The sequence below is a fragment of the Anopheles coustani genome, chromosome 3 (assembly GCF_943734705.1).
Source record: "Anopheles coustani chromosome 3, idAnoCousDA_361_x.2, whole genome shotgun sequence".
Taxonomy (NCBI): Eukaryota; Metazoa; Arthropoda; class Insecta; order Diptera; family Culicidae; genus Anopheles; species Anopheles coustani.
The window spans coordinates 42649133-42676323 of NC_071288.1; the positions used below are offsets into that span (position 1 = coordinate 42649133).

Below are 27191 nucleotides of genomic sequence, written 5' to 3' on the forward strand. Positions count from 1 at the left end.
CCTGCTCGGTTCGATAAACCAATAGTTCTGATTAACCACTGGCCTTGTTTGTTGGTAACGTTCTCAAATTCTACCGAGCGATTAATTGAAGAGAAAAATAAACTATAACAGGAACAATTTAAATTTTCAGCACGTTACTCATTAAAAACTTATTATGGTAATACCGTAATCTACCTGAGCTTAAGTACAGAAAAATATTCAAGAAGCAGTAGTTTTGTTCAAATTAAAATCAATTACGGATGTTCAATGGCAAAACAAAAATAAATGCTAAAACTAAATTAAAGCCTAATATTCCAGTGTACCATGATTTTGAAGTAACCTAAACTAGTATCGATAAACGATATGTTTTTATAGCACTTATCTTGTTACAATATTTACTAATTTTGTACTTAAATAGAAGATGTGTTTTTTAGAAACAAATTTGTGCCTTTAATTTGTCCATATCGTGAAGCGTTGAAATTTCTCCAAAGCACTGTTTTTTTTCTTTCATTTCTATTCTAACGCTTTCACAATATTTAGTAATTTGCTTTTTAGTTATCCAATTAGAGGACACTTATGAAGTGATATAAGAAATAGTCATTTAAAACGATTTGTATTACCCAGACGCCATTAAATAATAGTTTTGCAGCCGGTAACAATCATTAATACATTTTGATGCCTTGTTTGTCTGGATCATTATCAGCTATGGCATTTGTAAAGAGGTAATGTACATTTAATAATTTGAATGCTGACGCATTTGTGAATGACCATTTAAAAAGCGGCGTAAATCACTTAAATCGACTGTTAGTCGAGCGTTGCTGGCACCATCATGGGTAAGAATTGCGCGGTATACTTTGCCGTCGTGCTATTGCTTTTTCTGAGCTTTGGGGACATTTCGGCGCAAACCGAGGAATACGAATATTATTACGACTATGGTAAACTTTTTTCTTCAATATTCTTATTATTAAATCTGTCGATGATTGCTCAGTTTTAGGACTAATACAATTTCTTTATAGAAAATGCAAGTACATCGCTTGAACCAATAGCATCCACGGCAGTTGAAATGACAACTGTGACGTTAGTTCCGCAGGAAACTACCACTAGTAATCCCTCAACTGAGGTTCCGGTGTCAGCAATACCTTTGGTACCATCACCAACCAGCGGTAGTACCGATGACGAAACTGCAGTTGATGGAGAAACTGCTACTGCAGTTGATGAAAAAACTGTTACTGCATTAGATAAAGAAACTGCTATCATAGTTTCTACAGAATATACAACTAAACATCCTGAACAAGAGGACTTGTCCATCAAGTACACAATGCGTCCAATTTACATCACAACTGCTACTGGTAATAAAACAGTAACGCAGTTCAATGGAGGGAAACCGCTTCCGCCAAAGACACCCACACGTACGAAATGTACTGTCGTTGCCACGTGATCAGAAACTCACCGTTTCCATCCATCCTTTTCATGCTTACGGACAGGAACCACACCACGTACGAATTCATTCCAGATGCCGGAAATAGTCTTGCACATCTACACAGGTATGTACGGAATGCACAAACAAGAAAACAAACGACGTGAAAACTCCTCCAATCGTGGACGCAATAAATCCCCCGAACGCAATAAGATCTCTCTTGGATCCCTGTTCGAATCCTGGTATGGGTCAGGTGAGTAACACACTGCGGAATATCCTGTGGCACTGTTACTGAAATCTTTTTCTACCCCAATCCCCCCCCGGAAGGCTATAACGGTAGATATGGCCAAAACAGTTGGAACCCGACCTATGCTAGGACTACCAAGCGTAGGAATTACAGTCCCTCTTATACCGGCAATTATGGCAAGCAGAATTCTCAAGCAAACAATGCGTTCGATGTTTTTAAAATGTTGATGAATGCTTTTGCGTCGTCGGCTCGCTCCCAGCCAACCCAGTCCGGTCGTTGGCGAATCTAGCGAACCACCAAATGAATCCAGGTATTACGCGATACCCGATAATATTGTACCACGTGATGAGAAATAAAGTCTTTTCAGTGGCCAAATAAAGAACTATCTTTTGTAAATTTTATAGATGCTTATAAATAAATCGTTCGTTTCAAACTCAAAAGCCTAATAATGAACAACTAAACGTGAATAAGCTATTTTCGTTATCGTTAAAAAGGACGTGGTTTTTTGAAAAATTAAATTAAAAAGTTATTCGTTTGTAATTAAGGTTTACGAGTTCCACCAAAATCCGTGCGCAAGGTTACTAAATTTCTATTCACCTCGTACCGGTGACAGCGACTGTCAAGCGTTAGCTCTAGTGTTGGGAAAACCAAATTCATGAAGGGATTCCAAGCATTCGAATCAAATCCTGTTTAAGATCCGGATCTCTGAAACGGCATATTATGCATGCATATTCAACTTATCGTTTATGGTAAAAGAGTAAATGAGGCCCCGGCCGCCATGTTTTCGATCGTGGCTACACCTCTTGTGGACGTTTAAACTGAATGTATGCAATTGGTGATACATTAATTCGTTAAATTCAACCTACGAGTATTTGAACCGTAGTGTGTACCGTTAATTTCGGCTACGCAATCAACCTAGGGGTGCGGTATGAGGGGCCCCCTTATTTCTCAAAACTATAACAAACTCTCTTTTTCGGTAGACCTAGCGCAGTCCGCTCGCTTCGCTCGCTGCGGGCGCGCCGCCGTTTCCAAATCATTTCTTCGGCTAAACTCATTGTTTCATGCTGTTCAGCATGTGTGGTATAGTTTACTTATTAGTAACTTAACATGTTAAAGTATATTGACCCGCATTCAACCTCCACTGCGTGATTAGTTTAAACCGTTATGGTCTTTTAAGCGAACCGTTAGCGTTCAAAAATTCGAAACGAATGCATGTGTCGCGCTTTGCATAGCTTCAGGCGCTAAATGTGAACCAGTAGGAAGAGGAGAATCTAGCCCGGGGCCTCATTTACTCTTTTACCTCGTTTATTTCTTTAAATTGAAAGAATTAAGGCTTCGTTTTACGAAATAAACTCAATGTATTTATAATCTTCTTCACAGTAAATTCAAACAAAATGCAGTAGTCTTCCTTGGCGCTTCTGGACAAATATGCACTAGCTAACTGATTTACTCGACTTGATGCAAGAAAAGTAGCTATTCTTCTGTTTCTAGAACAAATTTGACAACAATATCATTTAATTTAAATCCAAAATCCCTTGAATCCAATCCTTTAGAAACCGCCAACGGATCGAGTATTCGGATCTACTGAATCCCGATGTTGCCAAACCTACTGTCGTTCAGTCAGTCGTGTTTTGTCGGTTTTGCAGACACAGTTTAGCCGCAGTGAATCGGAAACGACAGGAATGGCAGCGCGATTGATAAAGCAAATTGTAAGGAAATCCCATGTGACTCTTTACCCTTGGTGTGCGATTTTGCTGTGCATGTTGGAACGCTCCACGCGCGTTGCCGCTGGTTTATGTTTGTTTCTGTTTCCCGTTTAACCATTCCGCGGTGCAAAAATGCTGCAAATGTGTCCGTAATCGCTAAGGGGTTGCGCAAAGCGAGCACCTCCGGATCCGATTGGCAGCGAAAATCATTCCTGGACAGCATGGGGGACATGGCAACATTTTCTCACCACCCGTACACGATCTTGTTGTCCGTTCTAGTTGGATGGCGAATTTGGAAGTTTGCTGGGGAAAATTTCCGCCCAACTGAAGGACAACTGGGTCAAGATTTACATAACCTCCTCCTCCACTTCTTCCACTGCGACTACCGTCGAAAGAGCCGAACCGATAGTTCAAGTAAATAAAACCCCACACCGTTTCATTCAGGTGCAATATTGCTTCTTTACAAAAACAAAAGCACTTTTGAACTAGTGTCGTAAATGGTGCAAGGATGAGCTTGATCCTTTTCAATGCATTTAAAAAGGGTTTTTGTCACGCGGAAAAAATCCTCTAGTATTAGTAGCAACAGCAGTCGTTTTAGTGTTCGAGCGTACTTTTATCCGGTCCATTACGTAACGGAGAACTTTGCGTTGACTATTTTCTTCACGGTGTACTTTTTCCTCTGCAGACGGTCGCTCCGTTCGGCACGCGCTCGTATGCGTCCGGTGTGCGCAAGGTGACGCTCATCCCCGGCGATGGCATTGGTCCGGAAATTTCCGCAGCCGTGCAGAAGATTTTCACCGTCGCCAACGTGCCGATTGAGTGGGAAACGGTCGATGTGACGCCGGTGCGGGTAAGTTAACGATCAAGGGAGGCTTTGTTTTTTGTTTATAAATTTAGGAAACTATTACAATTTAAATTCTTTTATGCTTTTGTCTATAGAATCCGGATGGCAAATTTGGTATCCCGCAAGGTGCCATCGACTCGGTCAATCGCAACAAGGTGGGCCTTAAGGGACCGCTGATGACACCGGTCGGCAAGGGTCACCGTTCGCTCAACTTGGCCCTCCGTAAGGAGTTCAACCTGTACGCGAACGTGCGCCCCTGCCGGAGCCTCGAGGGCTACAAGACACTGTACGACAACGTGGACGTGGTAACGATCCGTGAGAACACCGAGGGTGAGTACTCCGGCATCGAGCATGAGATCGTCGACGGCGTGGTGCAGAGTATCAAGCTGATCACGGAGGAAGCCTCCAACCGGGTGGCCGAATATGCGTTCAAATATGCCAAAGATAACAACCGCAAGAAGGTCACGGTCGTACACAAGGCAAACATCATGCGTATGTCGGACGGTCTGTTCCTACGCTGCTGCCGCGACATGGCCCAGAAGTACCCGGAGATCAAGTTCGAGGAGCGCTACCTCGACACGGTCTGCCTCAACATGGTGCAGGATCCGAGGAAGTACGACGTGCTGGTAAGTTCCATCGCTAGGCGACAAATTGTGTGCCATGCAATCAACAATTAAACAAATCTCCCTTCCGTCGCCAGGTCATGCCCAACTTGTACGGTGACATTCTGTCCGATATGTGTGCCGGTCTGGTCGGTGGCCTCGGTCTGACCCCGTCCGGCAACATGGGCCTGAACGGTGCGCTGTTCGAGTCGGTGCACGGTACCGCCCCGGACATTGCCGGCAAGGATCTGGCCAACCCGACCGCCCTGCTGCTGTCGGCGGTCATGATGCTGCGGCACATGGAGCTGAACCAGCATGCGGACAAGATTCAGAACGCTTGCTTCGAGACGATCAAGGAGGCGAAGTACTTAACTGGCGATCTCGGTGGCAAAGCCAAGTGCTCGGAGTACACCAACGCCATTTGCGACCGGATCAAGTAATGCGCCAGACTAACTGTCCGGAGGAAGCTGGGAAAGCGGATAACATCCCACACGATGCCATGCAAAAGAAAGAGAAAAAAGGGAAATGAATGCAGGAGCGAAGAATTGAATTCATAGTGGCTGTTCTTAGTAAATTACGACGCGAAAAGAGAGGAAGCGAATCGCAGCAACCAAGCAAACCAAGTAAAGCAAGCAACTAGTAAACTATTTATTGATATAATTTTAAAAATTACATAAAACACCAACGCAGAGCCCATCGCTCCGATCCGAGCAAACGTCCGCCGACCGAGTTTAAAGCAGGCCAACATTGAAACCGATAGATACGCCCGCAATGGCCCAATCTAGCCTGTTGAGATGGGAACCAGTATTAAGCTGAATACAGACACACCGATGGCGTCCAAAGACCGACAAGTATCCTAAAACAAACAAACAAAAAACATCCACCACACTGCTTGACAAAACGAAAAGAAAAACGAATCCTGCCAATCGATGGTGCACACAAACACGCGATCCGAACAGGCAACTTTCCTCTGGTGGAGCTCTGGAATAAGTTTGTTTTTATTTCAACCTCCCACCCCCCGAGAGACGACAATAATAACAGCAAAATACGGTCTGCTTCGAAGGAGCGCAAGGCAAGCGGTGGAGTTTTTTTAAGTTTTTAACTAATCACTGTACCGACAAACAATAGCGTGCGCGCGCGCCCGGATTGGTGGAAGCATCGCAAATAGTAGAGGTAGAGCACGACCTAACCAAACGACGCGAATAAATCGACCACATATGCGCCCCACAAAACAGGAATGCAAATGCTTCTACTGGTGAAGCGAAACAATCTCAACCCGCGGCAGGACGCGACAGAGAATAGGACGTGGAAGTACGACAAAAAAAGCGTGCGGTTGCTAACACTAGTCCAGCGCCAACAGTAATTGTACATGATGCGACCAGAACCACCAGAATGGAAATAAAAACAATGTTTCGAATATAGTTGATTCAAACCAATTTGTTTTGAACCTTATTTGTTTCCTTTTGAAAATTGCTTGCGAAGAATGTACATTCCATTGCATGTACTGTTGCGTTATGTCCTTTAACTTCGTTCAACAGTGATGAATTGAAACAGATGATTGATTATCGTACCGTTGGTTTTTATTATCCGTAGCATGTTAATAGTTGTTTCTAAATAATCGTATGTATTGTGTATATATATTTTGTTTTTCGATTCATATTAAAATGCATCCGTGAAGTGGAAACAGTAAAGCAGCAAGAACATTCCATATTTTCGTGTTTCATTTTGTTCGGTTTCATCCCCCCTCTTCCCGTTCATGGTGTGTTTATTTAATAAATTGTCCACCCCCTTTTTTACGACGGGACGCGGAGGCCCTGCGTTGTCTATACTTGGAGTTTTGGTTATTTAATTTATTTAATTGATCTCAAGGAAACATTGGGCGATGCTTATGCAGTTGAGAGTATGGGCGGGTTAGTCATGTGGGAGTTTTACCATCAAGCTAGAGAATACGTTTCGGGATGGAAACATACAGAATCTAGCGAGGAACTAAACACTAAAGTCGCCTAAACCCATGCTACACCATTTCCTTTGCTAACCGTATATGTTTTAATAACTTCGTTGCGATTCGTTATTATGTGTATGAAGGGGGTGTTTTACAAAACATGAAGCTCAGAAAAAAGTGGTTCAAAATAGCGTAAATCACAACGTACAAGAGAGCACAAAACCTCTTTTGCTCAAATCCATCAGTTGGTGGTTGTAAAAGAGTAAAAATTTCATAAAATAATCTTCTTCGTTTTTCTTTGTTCTTTTTGGTCTAATAGCAACGGGGAATTAACTTTGTTTACATATTCCATTTCTACCATTCTTCCCTGTTAATGGGTTGTATTTATTTTTCTTAATATCTTCTGAAGAATGTAATATTGAAAAATTCATTTCAATCTTAATAACAGCGAAATGTGGCATGCGATCGAAGCATGCTATTGCTGCAGTGTGTGCTTGCAGTGGAAAATCTAAATTTAATTGCAATCCTTTATTAGAGGCATTGCGGATAATACCAATAAAATCAGCAAACAACACATTTCACAGAGCGCATGGTAAAGGAAGAAAGCACAGAACACAAAATGCGGCTTGAGGGTGTTTTTTCGTTCCTCATGACTATCGCGAGACTAGCGGCCGACTTGAACCCTACGAGCACCAACCGTTATCAACAGCAACGATCCTCGTCACCGAATGCCACCATCGATCGGTCCGGGATAATGAATAAATAAATGTTGTCTTCCAACTCTACGACCCGCGACGAAAAGCCTTCAAACACTGGTCGGGCATATGTTTAAGTTTTGATTACCTGATCTAATGCCGTCTCTTCGGGGACCGCTAAGCCTAAGATCGACGAAGCGTGACGGCCCCTATCGTTCGTTTTTTTTTTTTATTTTCTTGTATGATGGTTTAATGTAATGTATTACGTTTTACTGGTTCTTGCTATATGGAAAAGAGCTGGTAATGTGGCCGATCTAGTGCCAGCGCGCTGCACTACTCCCCCGGGGGATGGTTCCTACTAGTTTGGATCACTAACTTATGTCTTGCGTCAAAGAGTTGCTTAACGGTACGTTTTTTTATTTGTTGCTTTCTTCATATCTGGCGTTTATATACCGCAATACCGCAATATTCGAGTTTCATTTGGTTTTACTTTCGACCACCACAATACCCACTTTTACTCAAGCCTATCCAGCTCGGGCTGAGCAAAGTCTCTACACAATAAGAAGAAAAAATCAGTCGTTCAAAATGTCGTTAAATGGGGGAAACGCGGAGAAAAAAATATGTTTAAGTTTGGAGATTAAAACGAGATTCTTTACACTAAGCCAAACGTGAAGTGCATTCTGCTAAGTATTTCACTCTCTCTCTCTCCCTTCCGGCTCGTGGTTTCCCCGCGTCGGAATTGATTTCAAAAATTTCTGTTTGTTTTTCCTCTTGCTGCTATATCATTTTGTAGTTTTCCAAAAATCGGTTTACGTGTGGTTTTTTTTTTTTTTTGATGACTCATCGCCGTTAGTCGTCGGTCTTCAACATCCTCATCAGTCGTACATATGTTATGCCTAAAGTTAGTTGTTCCTGAGTGAACGGTTATCAATTCTCTTACACTGGGACACGCACGCATTCACGCATACGCACACACACACACATAAACGTACACACGCACTCATACATACATACATACATACACGATAGAGAAGGCGGATGGGTTTTAGTTAAATCAAAAATATTTGTAGGAGAAATTAAGACGGGTTACTGAAGGGCGGAAAGGAGGAAAAGTTAAAGTTAACCTCACAGAAAAAAGTATTCGAGGTTCCCTGGTGGTGATGCATGATGTGCCGCTTGCAGGAAGCACCCATTCGACCGTCGGTTAAACGTTAGAGACGTTGGTACGTTGGCTTGCTTCGGCACACAGATTAGCTGATCATCTCGCGGTACTTCAGCTTGTGCTTGGAGAGCATCTCCGTCACGGTGACGAGTTTCTTGAGCGAATTGTTCGATTTACTCATGGCCTGCAGCTCCGGCAGGTACGATACGCAGATGTGATGCAATGTGGCGAGCTCGCGGCCTGTATGGGGTAGGGGTGGAGGGTTTGGGGTAACATGTTCCGATGAGAGGTACATTCAGAATGCGATGCAACAAAGCAAATCTTTATTCACTTACCAGCGTCGGAGCTGGAGAGGGTGCAGGAGTTGTTCTGCTCCGGGATGCATCCGGGCGGTGGATTCGGGTCCGTGACGGACGAAAGCTGATCGAGGAACACGATCATGCGCTCCTTGTTTTTCAGTATGAACGGATTGACAACTTCCATGTACGGTTCCTTTGGTAAACAAGAGCAAAAAAAAGAGCAACATTAACAGTTAGATATCCATTGCAACGGGACGAATAAATCGGTTGATCGTACATACCTTTCCACCGAACTCGACGAGATTGGCCAAATTTTGGAGACACTTGGCGACCATAATCAGCGACCGGGTGGCCATTTGGTGCGGCGTTTCATTGACTAGACCGAATTGACGGGGGTTGAGCAGCGCTGGGCAGAGCAGCCGCAGAAAGATGAACCCGGAGACAACGCGCGTGCGGACGAGCCGTTCGTTCGGTGAGGCCCACTTGGCGACGACCGCCTTCTGCAGGCAGTTACAGATGTACCGCACCGTCCGGGGGCACGCGTCCGGCGACGTGAAGATCGACTGCGTCACCTGGTCGAGAATCATTAGCAGAAACTCGGCGTTCGAGCACGCATCATCGTTGACGTCCATCTTGGTCGGGTTGAGTTCTGCCGACTGCTTGCTCTCCAGTATCCGCTGGATCGTGTCCGAGACGGCCGACTGCAGGAAGAGGGTGCACTCGGCGCGCATGTACAGATCCATGAGCGTGGTGGCCAGCGATGCACCCCGGAACAGGGTGGACGTTTCGTTTTCGCGAGCCACCTCCGCCTGGCACAGGATCCGCAGCAGCTCCGTCTCGCGCTTCTCGTGCCGGAACACCTTCAGCAACGAGGTGGCCAGCGGGATGCGATCGTTGTGGCAGATTTCTGACAACGCCCGGACGGCGTTCAGCTCCGATTCGACCAGCAGCTGTTGCAGCGGGCTGTACTCCTCGCACGGCATCACCAGGTCGTCCAAGTAGCGGATGCGCAGCCGGATCGAGCCCCACTCGCCCATGGGCGTCATGCCGTTGAGCGGGAACCACTCCTCCGTTTCCTGACCATTTTTGAGGCTGCACAGGTCCACCGTCAACTCGGCCACCTCCGAGTCCTTGCCTCGTTTGCCACGACTCAGGACGGTTATCGTAACCGTCACTACATCCGGTGGCACGTCACTGCAGGAAGGAGAGGAGATGTCAACGTTGACTTTGATTGATGGCTTATTCAAACAAGATAGATTACTAAAGAAAATATATGAGAGTGGCAATAATGGAACGACCCTATCTTCGCATGCAAACATACCTTAAGTATGTAACATACAGTTACATCAATTTGGTGCATTAACGTTTGTATTTTCTTCGATTTTTCATGCAAAAATTAAAAAAACGCTAACCACTTTCTTTTGAAAACATCATCAAGTGAAGCGTTTCTTTTATGTTTATGTCAAATTTGCCAAAAGCTATATAGCAGTAATGCCTTCTGGAAGTGGCTAATTTTAACAGAAAACATCACACAAAGTACGATACAAAGAAACAATTTTGTACTAATTTGGCATAGTGAATCATACCTAAAGTTCACCGGAGTAGTTGCAATATCATCAATATACCAAACATTCTTTAACCTCTCCAATGTCTTCAATCTCCCACATTACTACCAATCGAAAACAAAAAACATTTAAATTAAACGTAGGGTCGATTGCAATACTTTAAAGCCCAAACGGAGCAGAACGGCCTCGTCAAGGTCATAAAAGAAATATTTTTTTAAAAATACTTAAGTACTTAAGACCTTACATAAAAATTTACTCCATGCAATTATTTTGAGTAGTTTTTTTATCACCATAGAAAATGTGTCCATTTAAAAAAATCAATGTTAATCCAAACTTTGTACTTACTCTAGTACGAATTCTTCCTCCCAAACTGGATCTGGGGCTGTCTTGACGCGCGTCTTGCCAACCTTCACCTGGTTGAGCGAAACGACGCAGTACGGATGCGGCACCAGCTTGAACGGCAGCCGATGTGCCTCCAGGATCTGCAGATTGAGGCAACGCAGTTCGCGCAGCCGCGGTACCTTTGACTGTGCTTTGCTTAGCTGCGAGACACAGTGCGACTTCAGCGCAGATATCCATTCGATGTAGCTCTCCTGATTGTTGGCACAGAGATAGGTAATCGTGGCGAGGCACGGTAGCGCTCGCTCCACTATCTGGAAGCAGTGTTGGCGCTCCCAAAACGATTCATGGCACTAATGGGATCAGAAGAAAGGGTCTGTAAAAAGGGAACTTAAGATGATTGAATAGTGATTCGTTTTACCTGATACAGATAAGCACACGACAGATCGATCAAACCCTTCGGTTTGGTCTTTTTCGGGCTATCATAGAAACACAGGTGCGTTTCGGAGCCCTCCACCAGCAGGGCGAAGAACAGCTGCTTCCACTTCGCCGTCTTGTCCGACTTCTTGTGCAAGTACCCGTGATGCTTGATGCCCTTCGTCTTCTTGAGCATGTTCTGATCGCGACACTCGCGCAGTGTGGCGTAAATCTTTTCGGCCGCACTGGCCAGGTTCGTCGGCGGGTGGTACTCCGGCTGGCTACCATTGATGACCGGGTGCATAAGGGTGTGCCCCTCGACGATCTGCTCCTTGCGGTACCGGTTGATGACGGCGTCCAGACACTCGAACGTCCGTCCACCCATCAGATACCGGACGCCCTTCTTCTCGATGCGGAACCGCTGGATCTGATTGTTGATGTGGAAGAACAGCGAGTAATCGCCGGGAGAGTTATCGCTTGGGCGCACTAAGAAACTGCCCGGTCCCGCCTTCACCAGCATGTCGACCGCCTCGTTCTTGGTGCACGTCGGGTGGAACCAAGGGAATACGGTATTCGGATCGATGGCCGGATCGAGGTCTTCGACCAGCTCACGGAAGATCATTCCCTGTTCGCCTGTCCGGTGTGCCGTCACCCACAGCCATCCGTCGCCCATGTCGTTGTGCACGAAGAAGATATCGCCCTTCTGGAACGTCAGCTCGTCCGTGTCGGGCATCTTGGTGTAGGGTAGGATGGCGACGACACGCTTCTTGTCGTTCACCGGTTCCGGCGGTGCAACGGGCTGCACGAGCCGCTCCCGCTTCAACAGATCGCTGCACGAGGTGTAATAACCGACGAGATCGCTAAGCGAAAAGAACTGACGGCCACCGATGTAAAAGTCGCCGCAGACGGCCGTAATGCGAAAGTGATTGATACCGGTGCGCCCGAGGTAGCTTAGCACGTACGAGCCCGGCTTTCGATCACTCTCCCGCACTGCAAAATATAGAAGGCCATGAGGTTCTGCTAAACAACATCGCCTACTGGGGACGTAACGCAACTGAATAACTCACCAAGGTAGCTGCCCAACTTCGAGGCAGTTTTCAGCCGCTGCTCTGCACTGTATCGATCGAGTCGCCCATGGTACCACTCGCTTTCCGGCGGGGCAATAATCGCCGGCCGATCTCCTAGAATGACCAGAATAGTAAGAAAACGTCATTCCAACATTAAACCAATCCTCAAGCACATCATCTCACCGTTTAAAGTGGCCGGTCCGTCGAACTCATCCTGATCCAGCTCCTGAGCAATCTCGGCCAAATCGATACATCCGGCGCCACCATCCTCCGAGCCGGTAGACGGTGATCCGAGCTTGTCGCGATGGAAACCACCGCCCAGGGCACCACCGCTACTACTCAGACGCATCATATCTGCCATGACTAATGCCTTGTCCGGCGGTCAAGGTCCTGCGATGGTGAAGTATTCGAGCAATCGTTTCCAAACCAAACCTCCACAAACCGTCACCAATCGCCAAATGTCGCCCCGGGGGATGTACTTTTCACACGGCTTCTTTGTCTCTGACGCAGCACGCCTAGTTTAGTACATTACCCTCTTCCACCCCGCACGACTGACGGATGTGCAACTGCAATGCCGGAGAGAAACTGAGGAGAAAACCAAAAATAAACAGAACCAATAAGAAAAAGCTGGAAACCATCGGCAGGAGGTCGATTCGATTATGTTGCTTGCAAACTTATCGCCACGATTGACTGACGATGGAAGGAGGAAATGGGACCAATGAAAAAAAAAAAGATACACTTATCGTTCACTTTGGAAGAAAGTGGAATAAAACTTTGCCCCCCGGTTTGAAGATAATAACCAGGGACCAGAGAAAAAGTGACCCAGAAAGACGGGTGGAAATTGATTTGTTTTCCACCTACAATGCACTGGGTGATTTCTTCTGCGTCAACACTCCGAACACACAAAAGGTCCGCACCCGAAGCTAAGGATGTCCCATTTTTTCAACTTTACTCACATCACTTCCATCAGCAGCAACGCCTCGGTGTATTAATCCATTTCACAAAACCTGCAGCAAACTCGATTGTCTTGCTGGGCAGCTTTTTTTTACAATATTTGCACACTATCGGCCGCTGTGACACGATGACGACTGCTGCACCAATTTATATGCATGTACGAACAGGATTTTTCCACTTCCAACTCCCCGATAGCGATGATTAATCCACCACTGAGATGATGTCGTTGTCATCCGCGAGTCGCCGAGACACGACCGCTACTAATTTGTTTATAACTTTCTTGCACTCTGGCCGATTTTTAACAAGTGACCCCTCAAATGAATGGTCTTTTCGAGACAAACAACTTTGTCGAAGAAAACATTTTTCCTTCGGATCTGGTTTTTTAGAAATTCAACTGTCAGCTAGCGCGAGAAAGAGACGACTAGACTAGTGTTGGCACAATCGGGATTCGGAAGATTCGAAGATTCGATCCCTAGACGGATTCCAAAGATTCGAATCCCATTTAGGCTCTAGAAAACTTCCTGGAACCTATTTTTTACAAAAAAATACAGTAGAATGTCCATTATCTCCGAGTTGTTCCACCCAACCAAACCCATTTCATCAGGACCAGACCATTTTTACCCGATTCTGTATCGGATTCTGGGGATTCAGATTAGGATTAACAATTTCCAGACCGACATTGATTTGTTTACATGATGATGATGATGAGTCCCACCGCTTACCGCACCGGATAGAATATACCGTTCGTGAATCGGTAATTACCGTTCCTCCAGCTCTAGATCCGACAGTATAAACCCAAGCGACGAGGAGCATATCCCAAGATCTATAAAAAAGAGTGGTCGTTGCAAATTTGATTGTTGACAACGTTTTTTGCCTCGATAAAACCTTTCATTTGAGGGGTTAATTGTAAAAATCGATTCAGGGACTAAAAAGTTATCAACAAATTATCTTTGCAGGCATTATTTACACTTATGACTTATGAGGCTTTTCACGTATTGTTCTAGTAGCCTTGGTTTCAACGAGAGGTTTTCCACTTCAAAGAGAAGAAAAAGGATTTTACGCTCTCCAGAAAAGCTTTAAAAATTCTTTTCACAAATCAGTCTTCAAATTATGGTCATAATATATATACTATCATATGGAACTGGACTGCATGCTTTATTTCCTCGTCAAGTTGATCTCCAATTCCGATTCCGAAAAGTATTATAAAAGGCTTCTAATTTTAACAACAGATTAATGGTTCGCCACCTTATTTCACATTGACATTCATTACCAACAATGAACTACAACATTAGCAATTTATTAAAGAATTAACTCCGCTACTAAGCTATCTTTTATGTACATTTGAAACATTTGTTCACGCTAAATTAAAACAACCTAACAAAACAGACTAAATTAAGCATCTTCATAAAAGTGTAGCCGGCTTCTTGGGAGCCTTCTAGTCATTGCGCAACGTAGCAGCAATTGCATGAAGAACGATCTCTTATTAGATGCTGAAAGATTCTCCACAGCCACACGTTCCTTTGATGTTGGGATTATTGAATACAAACTCTGCAGATAGATCGGTTTGAACGTAATCCATTTCGGTTCCTAGAATGAAATGAACTTTATAGTTTGGGTGCCAATTTTATACTATCACTTCTCAAGATCTACCTAATAATGAAAGTTGTGCCTTTTTGTCGATCAATACTTTGACGCCATCCTGGACCACTTCTTCGTCCATTTTATCTATAAAAAAACAATAAATAGCACATGTGTTAAACATCTGCGTGTGCATCATAACGTTTATGTAACCACATAAAAACATTCTGTCTAGGCGGAAGAAATCGGCAAACCTTTTGTGGAAGCATAATCCAAAGTGTATGAAAGCCCATTGCATCCACGTTGCCGTACGCCAACTTTCAGTCCAATCTAGAAATATACAAATAAAAACAATGAACATCATCAGGATCACCTGCTTGTTTGGCCGTTCCAGTTGCTTACATATTCTGTTTTGCCATCCAGAAGCTGCTTTATCCTGTTCACTGCAGCCGGTGTCTGATTATAAAAGTGAAAAAACAACAACATAATTATCCCCATTACCATCACGTTTCATAATCCGGATCTTTCAATCGATAATGCTGCTTACCAACGATAGCGCAGCTCTCATCGGCAGCAGCTTGCGATGTTTCACAGCGCGTACGGTGGCTGTAGCCACAATTTTAGAAGCCATGTTAGCTAGTAGGATTTCACAGACTTCTTAATTTAATCTGCAACAACCGGAAAGAATAGACGAATGATTATTTTTCTACGCTTTGGACTTGATTTCACAACAAAAGCACCTTCGCACTCGAGAAGTTTTAAAAAAATGACAATCAGCTTGATGTGTTGACATTGCAATACAGTTTCGTAACATACCCAGTTCTGTTCGCGTGGAGAATGGTGGTGTATTTGTTATACGTAAACAAATGTGATATTTCGAACCATATTTGAAAGGCTTTGATAGTTATTCGTTTATTTGGCTGATCTATTGTGGTTAGAAAATCAGGCGTCACTCAAAATGTAATATCATACAATTTTAGTTGAAGCGTTATTTGGAAAAAAATCTTGTTTCGAATCTGTACGATACAACCTTGCCGAATCTCATCAAGCATGGGACAAAAAGAGATGCATAAACAATAACATCGGAGCACCCGTTCGCACCAACAATCAGCTCGCGCAAGCTGTCATCCCTCGAAGGTTCAGCTGCGGATTGTTTTCTTTAGGAAACGACGGCAGTCCGAGAACGACGTGAAGCAGTGGGACAAGTGTTTCGTGTTCGTCCACACACGAGTGTGTCTATAAAGGCAACCGAATTCCGTGCAAGATCTTCATTGCTGGTTGACCTCACGGTAGCACTTCACCGCGCAGCGAATCTGCGAACCACGTCTCGGGCAATCTATTCTTACGCTGCGAAGAAAGGAGCACCAAGGGGTTTGCAAAATATCGCGCCACAGTCAGTGTTTTTTCCTCCAACTCTACCAACCATGGGGCAGGACGAAGAGGATGCTGCCTTCTGTGAAAAGATTATCAATGAAATCGACGCAGTGTTTGTACGCGATCCTGAGCTGTGAGTATCTGGAAAATCGCTAACTTCTGCAGGTCCCCTTTGTCGCCTCAAGGATGCCGTGGTGGGGGCCTTTGTGCAGCAACGGTTCCGAGCTTCTTTCGGATGGCTTTCGCGTGAAAGATTACAGAAGTGGAGCATCGCCGAAAGCGCAGTTGATCGACGTGCCATTCGAGGATCGGTGGATTGGAGGTCATATCAATTTAAGAAACAATTACAACGCAACAAGACAGCGAAGACACACGCCACATTCGCGAACTACATTGGAAAGTTGCGATTCTGGGATATGGACACATCCGCAGGTCGAACACGCAAACATGATCTTTGCGTGTCCTTCGGAAGTTTGTGTGTACGTTTCTTTCGGCTTCTGTCTCCTTTATCGCGTGAAGGTGCTTTGGCCTTGAGGCGCCCGAGATGAACAAAACGGACGACTCGCGATGATAGGCTGAGGCGGCGAAACACGATCAGTTTGCGCGCATGCAGCTGGCCGACGCACACAAGTTCGTTTGATTGGAAGTAATTCCGCATAATTGGCGGGAGCAATTTATTTTGATTAAGCCAGAATCCGCCCATCCTCTGCCGTCGTTGGAGAATGCGGACGGTTAGAACCGGTGGGAGGCAAAAATAACGCCTCGAAATGGTTTCTCCCTTCGTACCGTCAATGCCACTGGACCATAAATAACTCTCCCTTTCGTTCGCCATTCGCTCTCGGGCTTTTTTTTTGTTGTTGTGTAGGATTGGATTCGAAATCATACCGATGCCACTGAACCAGAACAAATCACCGGTGATCCATGTCGAGCACAACCTGGGCCTGCAGTCCTGGTGCGTGGAGTTTATCTACGCGTACGCACACCGATTGATACTGCAGTACCGTAACGAATGGCTGGCCTCCAACGCGCTGCCCGTCAGCTGCGGAACCGGCTGCTGGATGGCGTCGGAGAAGGGCAAACTCGGTGGATGCCTGCACAGTGGAGGAAGCGGCGGAAATGCCGGGAACGGAGCCAGTGTACCGATCATCAAGTACCTAAACTGTGCCATACTGATCAACCCGGATGTAGCCACCTTCTGGAACCTGCGCCGGCAGCTGTTTGCGAAGAATCGGTTAGACATTTCGAGGGAGTTCCACTTTTCGGCCCTCGTACTCAGCAAAAAGCCCAAATCGAACGAAGCGTTTGCGTACCGACGATGGCTGTACCTGTTCCAGAGTAAGTGCTAATCACCGGAGACTTTTTGTGAAGGAAATAGAGATAATCACAGTTGAACTAGAATCGAATGTGTCAAAAGAAGCGGTCAAGTTCAAAAGGAAGCGTTGAAATTATTCGTTCAGAGCAGGAGAAAAACAACGCTACATGTTCGTTAATTATCACCTTGTTTTACTTTGCAGGTTACGATGCCATCGATTGGTCGTTTGAAATAAGCCTGTGCGAGAAGAGTGCGGACAAGAGCAACACCAACTATCACGCCTGGTGCCACCGGCAATGGGTGCTGATGAAAGCGCCCCAGCTGCTGAAGTACGAGGTGTACAAAACGGAAAAGTTCATCCGCAAGCACATCCACGACTACAGTTGCTACAACCACCGCCAGTTCGTACTGGCCAAGATGTTCGAGCTGTGCTACTTCGACGACGAGGACGATGACGACGACGACGACGATGGTGGTGAAGGGTCGGCATCTGGTTCCACCGAGCCAGCCACTCGGAAACGCCGCAAATATGACGCACTCTGTACGCTAATCGAATCGCTCACCGGCAGCCCGGCACCGACCGTTGTACCTTCGCAGGATGCCACGGTGCACGGTCTCCTGCGCTACCTGATACCTGCCATAACCAAAGAGCAGCTCGAGCTGCTGAGCCAACTGCGGGTGCAAACCTTCCTGTACTGTCTCAACCAGGCCGCATACGATTTACGGATGTGTGTCGAACTTTGCGCCCTTCACAGTGTTTCGCAGGCGCTGGAAAATCATAGGAAATTTATGGTAAAATTTCTCATCGACCGGTTGCGGCATGCACCCGGCTGGTTGCTACGGGCGGCGGATGAAGCTTATCCTGGACCAAGCGGAACCGGCTGCCAGCAGCCACTTTCGAAGATCACCCGGCTCGATGAGGATGCCAGCGAGCTACTGCAGGCCCTGAAAGTGGACGAGCTGCGCCGGGCACAGGCGGACCCACGGCACGCGCAATGGTGCAAATCTTTCCTAGGGATCGAATCGGAACAATAGGAGGCTGAGAGTGTCCTTTGCTAAAAGCAACTGGTGCTACGATCATGTTCCTAGTCCTAGACCCCCCACTGTTACGCAGTAGCTCGAATGTTATCGTATTGCTGTCGATCTGTTCGTTATCTTCATGATCAGTTACTTACTGCTCGGTAACTGAAGCGAACACCATAGGAGATTTTAATATGTATTTTTCCTTCTTTTCTAATATTTACAAATCAAAAGTAAGTGCAAATTTTGCAAACGCTCTTGAATGTTTATGCTTCCCATCGTTCGACGAGCTTCAGGCGGGCTTCGTTTTACCAAGCAATAATATGACAACAAATGCACAAGCTCGACTTCCTATTAGCCAATTTTACTCCGAAACAATCAATAAAGCAAACTATTTTTAGAGATTAGCCCAAAAGTTGAACTTTGTTTTAGAATATTTTTTTCCTTGTCCGCACCTGCCAGCATAAATAATAAAGATGTAATGAAACACAAGGAATGAACGTTTGTTTTGATGGTATTCTTATTCCGATTTTTTACCGATTTGCTTGATGTAATTTAATGAATAATCCTAAACATAATTAAAATTTTTTAAATTAAATCTTAAAATTCAGAAATAACTATCTCTTAGATAATGGTTCGACATCGTTTCTTAAGGATTATGCTTATCTCTTGAATTGCTAAACGTTTAGGCCGTTTCAAGTATCTAAACAAAAACACTATATTAAATTGCGCTAATTATCACAACGTATCAAATTAAATTCTGATGAGTTAAATTATACTGACAAGAAGGTATCAGCTATCAAATCATCGATTTACTGTATTTACTAAGGTACGAACGAACAAACCCTTAGGGATAAAAATGATATCTTTTGTGGTTTTTAAAAATTTTAAAAATTGTTCTACTTAATTTTTTTTAAATAAACGAAATACAGATATTTGAAGTTCATAGGCATGAGAAAAAGTTGAAAGATTTAGATGCCATTTTCCGTAATGGCACATGATTTGTTTGAAAATTGACCTTCTTCCAATTTCTAAAATGGATGCATGGATTTTGTTACATTCTTTTCCAACAGTTAGCATGTGTATCATGATATCAAGAATTTAATTTTATTTTATTTGCACTCACCATATTTAGACTACCTAGCACGTGGCACTCTCAGCCACACCTTCGTGCAATGGGAACAATTGCGTAACGAAAACAATTGCACAAAACAAAACCTAATCAACGGACTTGCAAGTCGCGTGCTGCGCGAATCTTTCTTTGCCTTTACTGCGATCGCGTTTCAAAATAACACCAGATCGGAGCATCAGAGCTCGCCCGATCAATGTTGTTCCATGTGGCCATGCCAACCACATGCAGGTCGGAGAGTACGGAGAGTAGATTTGCTCTCGCCATCTCGATGCCGGCATCTCGCATTAGAACATGCCGCGCTCGAAGCAACATGCAATACAACATTACAGTCGCCGACGGTGCTCACACTTACTACTCTGGCGCGCATGCGCTGTCCCTGTTCGATCCATTTTTCCGAATACGCAGAGCCTCAAAGTGCTGTCAAATAGTTGACTACGCGAGCTACGTTGTTCCGACGCTAACTGTCCGCTTCCGATCAATGAAAATGCATTTCATGTGAGGTGTGTCCGCTGGCCGGCATGTTCTGCCGTCACCGTGCGCTGTCCGACGAGATGGCCGCGACGCGATTTCCACACGCCGAACAGAAAAATCAGTGAATCCCTACGCGGACTGTGTGTGCCTCCGGAAGTGGTGCCGTGTTTGAGTGTGTGTGCGTGTTTGTCTGTGAAACCGTGTGTCGGTCTCGCCAAAAAGAGGGGTTGTACGATTTGCATATAAACAAAACAAAAGGTTGCCAGTAAGTATCAACTTAAGGTTCGGGGAAAACTGGTCGGAAAAGAGGTTCATCGAGCCGGATTGATCCGGAATTCGAATTTACCATGCTCCAAGGGGGTGGAGCAACCCCCCCGCATAAGTGTTGCCGCGTCGACGCCATCTCTACACCCGGATTCCCCTCGTTTGCGCGTCCGTTTGTTGTTGGTGCGTAATATTCGATTTTCCGACGCGTCGTCACACTTTTCCGACCTACCACCGCCAGAAAGTCGTGGATTGTTTACGCATAACACATACCAACACCACCGCACCTGTTGGGGGAATGTGGTTTGAATGTGTCAGAAGAAGGTTTTCCCTCCCACCCCCAGTTCTCTGTTCCAAGGAACGGTGCCAAGGATTACATCACAGCGGTGGAAAGGATAAGGGATTACTGGTCACCAGAACAGGCCACCACGTAAAACCCCTTCTGTGTTGGTACGTTCTCCCAATGCCTTCCGCGACCGGAACCACCCCTTGACCCGCAATACCTGTTCTTCGGTTCGGTCGAAATGAATGATTGATGATTTGCTGTACATATTCGATCTGACACCTTTTCCGTTGGCTGTTTGCCACCAATTCCAACTCCTGCCCCGTTGCGACGGAATCGATTGATCCATTATTACACGGTAGGCATGTCGCCAAGAACGCCTGGGGCACACATGCGTGTTTTGGTACGCCGGTTATGACAGCTTTCATCGGACGGGAGTTCCCTGGCCACGGAACACTTTGTGGTGGGTTTTTTTTTTCGCTTCATAGTTGCTTTCTCGACGACTCGCACAAACAAGGGAGAGTTTGAGCTTGAACTACTAAAAGCCTCAAAGCCGAGAGAAAAATAAACTAAAGAGAGACAGCGAGAGAGGGAGAGAGAGTCCTTTTTTAGGAGCATATGAAGGGGGGGGATATTTTCAACAAAACCCTGCTTGAGAGCCCATTGGTATAAGAAATGCCTCCCCCGTAGGAAGGATGTCTACCAACCAGCGAGAAGCCCACAAGAATCGTCCGCAGTCTTCCAACTGGTTTTCTTGAGATCGTTCGTTGGGCGTGCGGCCGTCCTTTCGGGGGAGTCCTTTTCGGTCCAGGGCTTCCTTTCACCGTCCGGTGTAGTGTGTGTTACGCGTAGGTCTTGCGTAAATTCCGGTGAACCCATTACCGAACCCTTCAGCATCGGAAGGTCCGGTGAGGAACTGCTCGAGGTCCACAAACGGACAGCACTGATGCTGCTGCAGGTTCTCCGATTGCCCTTGAACTATCCTCGCGGCGTGCGAGTGGCAAGCGAAGTGAAGGCATTTTGCCTGCTGGAATATTTCGTCCCTCCGTTGGCCATCGGAAGAGACGCGGTTCTATAGTGTGAGCGAAAGCCCCGTCTGTCCCGTTGCAATCAAGTGGAAATCCTGTCATCGTTGGATGGCGTAGCTAGGTTGTTCGTCTGTTCATCTCAAGGCTCACCAAAAGGGAGCCGAGAGCGATCGAAAAAAAAAGCTGCCAATCGCGTCACCGTTGACGTTTATTGAGACGTTCTTGTGCCCTGGACGGGGTGAGTGTGAAATTTGCCCAAAAAAAAAAACTGAGCTCGCCTCAAATGGATTGTGTTCAAAGAACGTGTCGGTCCAGCGCCGCTGGAACACCGCAGGACCGTGCGGGAGAGCCCGAGGACACCGCATAAAGCCGCGGGGTACCTCTTGGAGAACGGCATTTGTTGAGTCACAGGTCGGTTTAGCTCCGGATCACGTCGGTACCGACCTGCTCCACCAGCCGGCGCAAAAATGTTGCGGAAAAATCGCAGCCTAGCGGATCTGAAGGGGTACGTTTGATTTCCTCCCTTGCATTTCCTCCCCTGCCACCATTACCGATCATTTCCCGAAGCAACCCGATTGGAGGATTTACATTGGCATTGATCTTCCACAACCCTCCCACACATGCCCATTCGCCATCCGCACGTCATCTGCTGCGTTATCATGGATGATGATGCAAACGTTACTCTGCGTACAAGCGATCTACTTTAAACGTCCTTGTACTTGGCTGCAACAACATGAAACATAACATTTAGTTACATAATGATTGGAACGCACACACACACACACATACCATCCCTACACACACACACGTCGTTCATTGATTTTTACCACATTTTCCATTCCACCCACCACCGTCCAAGTGTGACGTGGGCTTTTCTCGGGCTGGGAAAGTGGCTTGGAGGAGGTTCTATTTGTTTTCTTTTGTATTTTAATTCCCAGTCACATTCGGGGGCGAGCATGAACGGCTCTGGTGTGGAACTTGTCGAAACTACTATTTTGTATAAATTAGCGTGAGAGTAATAAATAGCTAATTAAGGAGTAAAAACCCGTACTGTTCCGATCATGGTGTTGGGAGTGCGTGTTGCAAAAATACAAATCGGAAAAAAATTAAAACAAATATCCTTGCTACGGAATTCAGGGTTAAGTTGGTAACCTAAAACGGAAATATATTGTGAGTGAAATGTTCTTAAGCATAAATTATAAATTTTTAAATAAGATTCAAAATAAGTTTTGAAGTGATGTCTAGAATGAAGCAGTATTGTGCTATCTTTTGATTGTGAAAACTAGCTGTTACTCGTACACGAATTGTTCTTTTTATTTATTCACTTTCGTTTCCCAAAAGGTAAAAAAAAACATGAAAAAAATAATGTAAAGAATAACTTAATTTTATAGTTACAGTAAACGTCTTAGCGCACCTGGCTGGTTATTTTCTTTGTGGAAAAATAAAATGTTAGTTTCTTTTCACAAGAGCTAAAGAAGATATTAAAAGTTTTTATCCTTTGTGGAAAAATAAAATGTTGGTTTCTTTTCACAAGAGCTCTTGAAGAAGATGTTTAAAGTTAGTATCAAATAATAAAGCTCTTGTGAAAAGAAACTAACATTTTATTTTTCCACAAAGGATAAAAACTAGCCAGGCGCGCTAAGACGTTTACTGTAACTATAAAATTGAGTTATTCTTTACATTATTTTTTCCATGTTTTTATTTTACCTTTTGGCAAACGAAATTGAATACATAAAAAGAACAATTCGTGCAGAGTCACTAAAAAACCGTAAATTTTATCCCGTCAAGAATGTAAACTAATCTTGCGCATTATTTTATCATTAAAAATTTAACGAAGATGAGGCTAGCGAAATCTTTGTCCATTATCTCTCTTTATTCCAACGCTTTGGTTTGGAAATATGCCCCACATTGAGGTACTTTCATTTTATTTATTATTCATCACGTACGCAGAAGGTTTAAAATGTGTTCTTTAGAGACTTAATAATCCCGGCATATTACTTAAGGGCACAGTGGCTCATAAAGTGGTTGTTTGGTTGGTGGTTTTGTTTTTTTTAACTATAAGCCTTTATTCAGCGAAGTTGACTTTAAAAGTAACAGAAACTGAAGAATGATGTAACGTACTCTTTCAATATTATGATTTCCTTTTTAAAAGCATATTTTAATTTAATTTCAATTGAAAAGTATAATTTTAAGATTTCTGGTGACTTCTACATATTTATGGATTTATGATTTCTTTCACTCGGGAGCTGCCCCTTATCGGAGGTTGGGTATTTTTTCACTTACATCTGACATAAAAATCCGCGATTGATTTTTTGCAAATCTTCAAAAATCCTCTCCGTTGTTTCAAGCTTTATCGTGAAGCATCATTTATCATTAATCAACTATTCGCTGTAGTACCAAAATTGTTTTGGAATTCACATACCAAAAGCCATCCACAAACTAACATCCCACACGTACAGGCATCGATCTATCCATTCCCTGTGGGTCACCTGCCAACCCCTCGCCCGTCCACAAGATGCTCAAACGCCACGTTTTTTTCTCTCCGTTTCCGTTCCCCGCTCATTCCAGATCGCCCCGCAAGGGTTTGGCCAAAACGTTCCATGCCAAGGGCGGAATCGTTGCCGCCGAATGCGCTCGTCTGGACATTGAAGGGTAAGTGAAGCCCCCCCCCCAAGTACCAATCGTCGCTGTTCGTGTAGTGTAGGTCGGGATGGTGGGACTTGGCCTTTGGAAGCAGGGCCGAGCAACAACCACAGCATAAGAGGAGTAGATACGCATGTATGCTTTTTAATTGTGCTCGACTAGAATAGAGATTTTGCGCTATGGATATGGAAGATATGGAAGATTTATGTAGATAAAAAAGAACGAAAGCCAATAAATGTTGAATGTTTAGAGCAAGTTGCGCACCATTTTATTTTTCAATGTACATTTCTTACCAAGTTTGTGACAGCACTCTATTTTAATTGCATTGGTATTGCACATCACTTGTTTGGTAATATTTTAAAACCATTTTTCTTGTAATATACATGCAAAATTCTAATTATTTCCATAATGCGTGCCGTATATTAAATAGTTAAATGATGTAAAAAAAACAACGGAAACAATTTTCCTCCATCTGTCTAACTTCGTCATGCATGACGCAATGGGACAAATTCAACAGTCTGCACTTATGATCCCTCGGTTTCGTCAGAGATTTTTATTGATTGTAAAAAAGAGGTGTAGACTCTAGGCGCTGCCACACTTTTTGCCCGGCGCTGATAAGAGCTGCCAGTGTGACGAACAGGTGTTCCGCCAGAGCTCGTAGTCCATAAAATGGAGCAAAAAGGGTGTAGAGAGAAAAAAAAAACAAATGAATTACTTCCAACGTCCAAGAAAACCCTCCATGTCTACAAGCAAGCGGCACTGGGACGTGTTGGTAATTTTGGGGCCCGCGAAAAACACCTGTGCGCCATTTATCAACACCCCGTTTGACAACGGCCGCTTTGAGAGTGCGCCCCGGGTGTGATCTGATAATTGCTGACCCGATGTTGCGATGTGGAGGCGAGCTGGAACCAGTCTTACGGACGGTTTCGCATCGGCTACACGCGTTGCATTGGCGCGCCCATTTCCGCCAGCGAGGAGCAGCAAACAGTTGTGGTCAGTTCCGGGAGCGAAAAGAAAAGTGAAACAAACGTAGTGTGGTGCAGAGTGAAGCCTGTACTGCGAGGGGCAAACCGTTGCCAGTGCAGTTCTATGCTCAATTAAATCTTCTTGTGCCCTCGACAATTTTATCTCCTTTTGCATATACACATTGCATCCACAGCCATCCGATCGAAAGTGATTTGTTGTTGTTGTTGTTGATTGATTTTTATAGAGACTTTGAGCCTTTCGGCTACATTCGCATCTGATCGAAAGTGATTTGTGGCGTGGAAAGCCTTCGGTGATCCTTTTTAATCAAATTCCCATTCCACAAAGCGCCCGAGATGCGCGAAAAGTTGAATTAACATGCAAAACGCATCGCGTCAAAGAGTCCGCAAGGTTGAACACTTATTTCGCACACAACCTCCAGGGGCGTTTAACCCTCAGGGAACCATTGCAAAATTCTGCACACCCTGCTGCGCACCTTTCGATCGACATGACGGAAGATGAGCTTCGGCGCGCCCCTGTTTGGTACCGGAAGTTGTAAAAAAGCGGCCAATCGGTTCCCGGGTGGCACGGGTGGTGGTACAACCATCCCAAGTCGTTTGGGAGCTAATTACAATGCCTCATGTTTACTGTAGTCGGTCGGTTATGTGCTTTCGTTTGCGACACAGCCGTTCCGTTGGTACAGATATTTTCTTTTTTGCTGAAGTACCCGCACGAGAGTCGGTGAAACAATCGAAACGCTCCGGCACGTTTGTGCTTATATGCGCTCAAACATCTTACACACCTCGCCTAGAAGACGCCGAGGCAAAAGCCAACAAAGTGCACGGACGCGTGCAGTTTGTTGCGATGATAATTAGCGGCTTTAATAACGTTGATTATTAATCGCGTATCTTATCTTGCACAACCACCAACCGCCGGATGGGTTCGCGCAACGCGGGCCTCACTACCACGGCCGAAAGCACGGGGGAGGGGAGGGAGAGGGCCTCAGTTTGGGTTGATTTAAGGGAGGCCGGGTGGTGGTGTACTGTTCGGGCGCGCTGTCGATTGAAACTCATACCCTCAGCAACAATGATGGAAAGGGCGTCGGGCGCGCGGGTTGATGTTAAGTAAGTCGCGGACGCATGTTTGTTTGCTTAAATCTAACTGCCGATGCACGTTTACTGTCACTCGGAACCGCGGTGGGTAACGTTGTGGCTTTGGTCGTGTATGTGCCACAATGTGCGAACAATAAAAATCGAGCATAAGAGCAAAAGCACTGGAAGGGATGCTTTAACCCTTAGAGAAATACCTTTTCGCGATCTTTTTGTGGTGAAAACAATGAAAATTGTTTCTATTAAACTATCCCTTGCTAGTTTCGTTAAAAGACAGTGATTCAAAAGCCCTTCCTACAGATAAGTAAAGTAAAATAATACGTATAAGTATAATAAAATAAAAGTAAAATAATATAAATAATTGAAATAATACGCGATACTTTTAAAGTCAACCACAATTTCAGCAATCTTGAATTGCTTGAAGTTCTAAATTGTCCATACTATCGAAAGAGAAGAATAAGCAAATTCTGTCATGTTATGAGTCACTTTAGAACTAACAACTACGATCTTGGCTGTTTGAACTTTTTTCGTTATGAGCCAAAAACCATCGAAAACCACCCACTAGATACACTACCGCATTTTTACTTATTTTTGATCAATTACAAAAAAAAAACTTCAAACAATATCCGGAGTTACACGTGAAAGTTTGTAATATTCTGTATGTGCTAATACGGTCGGAACAGTTTAAGCAAGACCAACTTTTTCAACTTATGTTTTAAATAATAATGCTCCTTTTTCTATCATTCAACACTTTCCGTGATGTTTTGACTAAATCCAAA

The 27191-nt window shown here is 44.7% G+C and overlaps 4 protein-coding genes across 4 annotated transcripts; 2 read left to right on the top strand and 2 right to left on the bottom strand.

Moving 5' to 3' along the window:
* The first annotated feature begins 3273 nt into the window (after window positions 1-3273).
* On the top strand, window positions 3274-6216 carry LOC131259209 (probable isocitrate dehydrogenase [NAD] subunit alpha, mitochondrial). The gene is made up of 4 exons (XM_058260650.1): window positions 3274-3352; window positions 4035-4199; window positions 4289-4819; window positions 4894-6216. Exons 1-4 carry the CDS (start codon window positions 3326-3328, stop codon window positions 5233-5235), a joined length of 1065 nt encoding a protein of 354 aa, XP_058116633.1. The 5' UTR covers window positions 3274-3325; the 3' UTR covers window positions 5236-6216.
* A 1974-nt stretch (window positions 6217-8190) lies between these two features.
* Window positions 8191-13517, bottom strand: LOC131259206 (ras GTPase-activating protein 1). The gene is made up of 8 exons (XM_058260647.1): window positions 13238-13517; window positions 12465-12866; window positions 12282-12395; window positions 11219-12204; window positions 10804-11150; window positions 9175-10087; window positions 8930-9086; window positions 8191-8834 (listed from the first exon to the last, which is right to left on the bottom strand). The coding sequence occupies exons 2-8, from the start codon at window positions 12640-12642 to the stop codon at window positions 8683-8685; spliced, it is 2847 nt and encodes a 948-aa protein (XP_058116630.1). The 5' UTR covers window positions 12643-12866; window positions 13238-13517; the 3' UTR covers window positions 8191-8682.
* Window positions 13518-14449: 932 nt separating this feature from the next.
* LOC131272523 (iron-sulfur cluster assembly 1 homolog, mitochondrial) lies at window positions 14450-15549 on the bottom strand. Its single transcript, XM_058274280.1, has 5 exons — window positions 15361-15549; window positions 15216-15269; window positions 15068-15143; window positions 14886-14960; window positions 14450-14822 (listed from the first exon to the last, which is right to left on the bottom strand). Exons 1-5 carry the CDS (start codon window positions 15442-15444, stop codon window positions 14719-14721), a joined length of 393 nt encoding a protein of 130 aa, XP_058130263.1. The 5' UTR covers window positions 15445-15549; the 3' UTR covers window positions 14450-14718.
* A 451-nt stretch (window positions 15550-16000) lies between these two features.
* On the top strand, window positions 16001-19006 carry LOC131272418 (protein prenyltransferase alpha subunit repeat-containing protein 1). Its single transcript, XM_058274143.1, has 3 exons — window positions 16001-16320; window positions 17053-17522; window positions 17702-19006. Exons 1-3 carry the CDS (start codon window positions 16238-16240, stop codon window positions 18532-18534), a joined length of 1386 nt encoding a protein of 461 aa, XP_058130126.1. The 5' UTR covers window positions 16001-16237; the 3' UTR covers window positions 18535-19006.
* Window positions 19007-27191: the final 8185 nt, after the last annotated feature.

Excerpts from the sequence above, each read along its gene's own strand:
- LOC131259209 (XM_058260650.1), top strand. The coding sequence starts at position 3,326 with ATGGCAGCGCGATTGATAAAGCAAATT. Across the intron at positions 4,200-4,288 it reads TCGATGTGACGCCGGTGCGG|AATCCGGATGGCAAATTTGG; the intron begins GTAAGTTAACGA and ends TTTTGTCTATAG. Across the intron at positions 4,820-4,893 it reads CGAGGAAGTACGACGTGCTG|GTCATGCCCAACTTGTACGG; the intron begins GTAAGTTCCATC and ends TTCCGTCGCCAG.
- LOC131259206 (XM_058260647.1), bottom strand. The coding sequence starts at position 12,642 with ATGGCAGATATGATGCGTCTGAGTAGTAGCGGTGGTGCCCTGGGCGGT. Across the intron at positions 12,205-12,281 it reads GAAGTTGGGCAGCTACCTTG|TGCGGGAGAGTGATCGAAAG; the intron begins GTGAGTTATTCA and ends TATATTTTGCAG. Across the intron at positions 9,087-9,174 it reads TCGTCGAGTTCGGTGGAAAG|GAACCGTACATGGAAGTTGT; the intron begins GTATGTACGATC and ends TGTTTACCAAAG.
- LOC131272523 (XM_058274280.1), bottom strand. The coding sequence starts at position 15,444 with ATGGCTTCTAAAATTGTGGCTACAGCCACCGTACGCGCTGTGAAACAT. Across the intron at positions 15,270-15,360 it reads TGAGAGCTGCGCTATCGTTG|ACACCGGCTGCAGTGAACAG; the intron begins GTAAGCAGCATT and ends TTTTATAATCAG. Across the intron at positions 14,823-14,885 it reads GGCACAACTTTCATTATTAG|GAACCGAAATGGATTACGTT; the intron begins GTAGATCTTGAG and ends ATTTCATTCTAG.
- LOC131272418 (XM_058274143.1), top strand. The coding sequence starts at position 16,238 with ATGGGGCAGGACGAAGAGGATGCTGCCTTCTGTGAAAAGATTATCAAT. Across the intron at positions 16,321-17,052 it reads TTTGTACGCGATCCTGAGCT|GATTGGATTCGAAATCATAC; the intron begins GTGAGTATCTGG and ends GTTGTTGTGTAG. Across the intron at positions 17,523-17,701 it reads ATGGCTGTACCTGTTCCAGA|GTTACGATGCCATCGATTGG; the intron begins GTAAGTGCTAAT and ends TTTACTTTGCAG.